This window comes from Chrysochloris asiatica, unplaced genomic scaffold (assembly GCF_000296735.1).
Source record: "Chrysochloris asiatica unplaced genomic scaffold, ChrAsi1.0 scaffold00024, whole genome shotgun sequence".
Lineage (NCBI taxonomy): Eukaryota > Metazoa > Chordata > Mammalia > Afrosoricida > Chrysochloridae > Chrysochloris > Chrysochloris asiatica.
In genome coordinates this window covers 23,572,549-23,577,720 of record NW_006408542.1, presented here as the reverse complement: position 1 = coordinate 23,577,720, position 5,172 = coordinate 23,572,549, and the positions used below count along the sequence as shown (strand labels likewise).

General features: G+C 37.0%; 1 protein-coding gene across 2 annotated transcripts in view; it reads left to right on the top strand.

Annotated features, from left to right (window-relative positions):
- FSHR (follicle stimulating hormone receptor) overlaps positions 1-5,172 on the top strand; it is a 295,717-nt gene that overhangs the window by 131,931 nt on the left and 158,614 nt on the right. For both annotated transcript variants that reach the window (XM_006839442.1, XM_006839443.1), the window contains exon 2: positions 4,331-4,402. In XM_006839442.1, the coding sequence (XP_006839505.1) occupies positions 4,331-4,402 (72 nt within the window). The remainder of the gene's footprint in view (positions 1-4,330; positions 4,403-5,172) is intronic.

Sequence of the window (5,172 nt, the reverse complement as noted above, 5' to 3'; positions counted from 1 at the left end):
GGTGAAACAAAGCATGTACGAATGTTCTAATGTAAAATGATCAAACTCTGAAATAAATGATTCACCCAAATAAAAAAAAAAAAAAAAAAAGGTTTAAGAAAAAAACAAAAACAAAAAAAGACAGATCCCTATTAATCAGTTACAAAGCAAGAGAAATTTGAGGGAAGAAAGCCAGAGGAAGAAATAGTATTTTGTTGCCCTATTTCAGATTTTTTCATGAGCTACTTGTTATTCTACCTAAGGTTTGAAACTCTCTGACTTCTTAACAGCTATTCATTTAATCATTCAGCAGATGTTTGTTGAGTACCTTTTACATGCAAGGCACTGTTCTAGGCTCTGGGTACATAGACGTTAACAAATCAAACAAAAATTCCTGCCCTCATGAAACGTGAATTCTATTTATGGGAGAGGTAATTGAATTTCTAAAACAAACAGTTCAATACATAAATAAATCAAATTATAGCATATCAAAAGTACAGAAATTTAAGCAGGAAAGAGAACAAGTCCCATGTTTGGCCTAGTATTTCTTGTAGATCTCCAGAGGCTTTGTCATCAGTCTTCCCCTAGATCTATGAGCTTCAAAGTGCAGAGACCCCAGGTACAAAGGATGCACTCCACTCTTGACTCTCTGAGCTCTGTTTACTTCTCCATCCTTTTAGATCTCAAAAGAAATTGACTCAAGATACAGCCTAATCCTGTGGATTGCATTTTGCCTCGTTAACATTATAGAAGTGAGAATTTACAACACATATAATAATTAAAGCAGATCTGGGCTGATTATATCAGATCACATCATGGGGAAATTGCAGCATATTAGAACTCATCATTGAGGTTATAATTGCATCCTAACTGCAAAACCACTGAGAATTCCATAACCAAGATAAAATGGACACAAAACCTTAACTGAGAATCTCCTGACCAAGATAAGACACAAAATCATACTTTTCCTGATTTCAAACCATTCAGTATCCCATTGCTCTGTTTCAGTAATTGTTTGTCTATGTACAAGTAGACCTCATAAGCACACTGGAAAATTCATTCTTTGAAATGTCATCTGTAGTTTATGACAGTTAGTTGGTTATGTGCCATGGAGTCAGTTCTGACTCACAGCAACCCTGTACAGGGTTTCCAAAGTTGTAAATCTTTACGTGAGCAGAAAGTCTTTATCTTTTTCCTGCGGAACAGCTAGCAGTTTCGAACTGCTGACCTTGCGATTCGCAGCCCGATTTGTAACCACTACACTACCAGATACACATAATCAAATATCTTTATGTAGCCCATGGATGGGGAACCATTTTTCTGTCAAAATTTATAACTTCATTTGCAGGCCATACAAAATAATCAAATGAAAAATTAACCTACTATATTTGGTAAAACATTTCGTTAACTCACCCCAAATGTGAAGACTGGAGTCCTGGTGTGGTGCACTGGACAGCAAGGTTGGTTTGAACCAAAAGGTCAGTGGTTCAAACTCACCAGCCATTCCTCAGAAACCCAATACAGGGTTGCTATGAGTCAGAACCTGCTGGAAAGCACTTAACAACAACAATATGATGGCTGGAACTGAGGATACCTTGGCAGGGCCAGACCAAATGATTTTGGCCTATGTGCTGGATGTTCCCCAGCCCTGGCATAGTCAATAAAATACAAAACATCTTTCTGGTATTCATTCCTTTTAGCCAAGATCCATCTGATATCAGTAATTATATCCCTCATTCCATGTCCTCTTCGGGCAGGTCCCTGTTGATGTACTGCTGCGCAATCATTTTTAATTTATCTTCAGTAAAATTTACACGCATGTGATAGTAATGCTATTGTTGAATAATTTCCATATTCATTTTGGTCACCTTTAGAACAGACATAAATATGGATCTCTTTCAATCTTGGCCACATAGCTGTCTACCAAATTTCTTGGCATAGATGAGTGAGTGCCTCCAGTGCTGCATCAGCTTGTTGAAACATTTCAAATCATATCCCATAAATTCCTAGAGTCTTGTTTTAAACCAATGCCTCCAGTAAAACAAACTTCTTCCTTTAAAATCATCAATTCTTGATGAGTTACATCTTAAAATGAGTGAGCTTCCACCAATTCTTCCTGATGCAGTGCACCTGTGAATTCCTTCACTCCTCTTTTGATGCTTCCTGCACAGAAACTTTCAATATTGCAAATCGAGGCCTGAATTTTTTCTTCAGTTCTTTTCAGCTTGAGAAATACTATGTTCTTCCCTTTTGATTTTCTAACTCCAGGTCTTTGTATGTTTTATTATAATACTTGTTTTTACCTTTTCCAGCTGCCCTCTGAAATTTTCTGTTAAGCTTTTACACTTCCTCATTTCTACCAGTTGCTTTAACTTCTCTATGTTCAAGAGCAAGTTTTAAACGTCTTTTCAGGAATCTGTTTTGGTCTTTTCTTTCTTCTCTATCTTTGTAACAATCTTATATTTTATTTAGAATCCTGGTGTGGCACTGTAGGACAAACACTGGACTGCTAACCATTAAGGTTGGCAGTTCAAACCCAGAAGCCACTACTTGGAAACCCTACATAGGGTTGCTATGAGTTGGAACTAACTTGACAGCACTTAAAAACAACTACAATGCTTTCTTTGGTGGTGCTATAGGATAAGCACTGGACTACATAGCAAAATATCTGTGGTTCTAACCCACCAGCTGCTCCTTGAACACCCTATACAGGGTCTCTATGAGTCAGAACCAATTCAACAATAATACTGTCGTTAACACTTAACAACAATACTGTCTTTATGTATGATGTTCTTGAAGTCATACCACAAAATATCTGGTTTCCCTTCATTAGTGTCTAATGAAGCAAATCTGTTCTTGATTTGCTTCATTAAATTCAGTGGGATATATTCAAGGTTGTATTTTGGCTCTTGTGGACTTGTTTTAATTTTCTTCAGCTTCAGCCTGAAGAAATGACTAACTGATGATCTATTCCACAGTCAGCCTTTGGTCTTGTTAAGCTGATGATATTGAACTTCTCCATTGTCTCCTCCAACAGATGTAACTATTTGATTTCTGTATATTCTATCTGATGAGATACACATCTATTACACTGTTTAAAAACAGGGTATTTGCAATAAAGAAGTCATTAGTCTTGCAAATTTGTCATTGGTCGTAGGATCTCCATCATCATTTCGGTCAATAAAGCTGTAAGTGTCAACTAATGATCGCTCCTTGTTGTTTTCAACTTTCACATTCCAATCACCAGTAATTAGGCAATGAACCTTGACTAATCAATTTCAGACTGAAGAAGTTACTAGAATTCTTCAATTTCATCACCACTGACTTTAGTGGTTGATGCACAAATTTGAAATAATAGTGGTATTATCTGGTCTTCCTACTTGATGTTAAGTGCCCTCTAGGCAGTTCTGACTCATAGTGACCCTGTGTATGGTTTCTGAGGACTTAAATCTTCACAGGAGCAGAAAGCCTCATCTTTCTCCCTTGGTGTGGTGGTGGGCTCAAACCTCAGACCTTGTGGTTCACAGTCCAGAGCTAATCATATGGAGCCACTGGACTCCCTGTCTTCCTTGTAGGTTTATGGATATTATCTTATCACTGACATCATTATACTTCAAGATATATCTTGAAATGCTTGTTTTGATGATGAATACGATGCCATTCCTCTTCAATTTGTCGTTCCTGACATAGTAAACAATATGATTATCACATTCGACATACCAGTCCATTTTAGCTCACTAATGCCTAGAATATTGTTATGCATCAAATTTCACTTTTGATGACTTCTAATTTTCCTAGATTCAGAGTCTGTACACCTGGTATAGCACGGTAGGATAATTAGTCTGGACTGCTAACTACAAGGTCAGTGGTTCAAGCTCACCAGCCACTCCTTGGAAACCCTATACAGGGTGAATATGTGTCACAACCAACTCAATGGCACTTAACAACAATATTATAATGAATATTATCAAGTCCCTGTCACAGACCAGAAGTTCAATATTTTTTTCTTTCCTTATTTCAATTACTTCTTATAACAGGAAGCAATATAGAGTAAGTATTGGTGATGAGCAAGGTTGATAACCAGTCTCTTGCCATACCATCTATGTGACCCTAGGCAAGTTTCTTAATCTTCCTGAACTCCAGTTTCCTTTTATGCCAAATGGAAATAATAATAGTGTCAACAAGTCTTTGTGATAAGAATGAAGAGAAATAATGTAAAAGCAATTACAACCCTTGCAATTATGGTAGGCATTTATGATTTCTTGATTCTTAGCTTATAGTGTACATTGGACACTCTGTTACTTACCAATTAAGGCTGCAGCATGATATTTTATGTCCACTGTCTTTTCAGGAGATTTGTCCTCACCAAGCTTCAAGTCATCCCAAAGGGAGCATTTTCAGGATTTGGGGACCTGGAGAAAATGTATGTACCTGCCAATGTTGTGTGTGAATGTCTAAATTTGGCACTGTGCAAAAACCCTAGATCACATCTCGTATGACTCTCTGTACTTTGAACCCAGACAGATACCTAGCAAATGTTTTGTAACTCCTCTTATTTTATTTCTTTACCATAGTTCCTGAACAACAGTGAAGAATCTTACACAATATGGTCCTTAGAATGAGCAAAATATGAACCCAAGTAGCCCTAACTTTTGTGAAACTATTTGTTCACAAAGTACCTGTGAGTAGAATTTTTATAAACCAAAGCCTATTTTCTCTACTAATAGACAATTATTTTTCAGCAATGCTTTCTACTATTTCTGATTAATTTTTAATTGAGAACAGCGTCTAAAATTTGTGCTTTAGCAATTGTCTGCAATTTTTATTCCTCACAAGCAGTATTTGGTATGGAAACATTTAAAGGTACTAGGGGAAGTTTTCAGCATTGAAGGAGATTTCCTTTAAAAAGAAAATACTGCTTTGATAATGGGAGCATTCACTTCTTATTGGGCTAATTTAATGTAGGGGTTTCCACTAATAAAGTTTCATCAGAGTGGGGTACAGAAGTGAAAAATAGAGGAATCTCTTCCATTTTTCAGATAACGCCATTCACTCTGGTCTGCCCTCTAGGCCTTGTGGTCTTGGAGATGTGTTTCTTCACCACAGTGACACAGCCAGGAATCAGGAATAAAGCATTATTAAGTGCAGAAACACATGCACTGTTAGGTGCTGTTGAGTCAGTTCCAACCCATA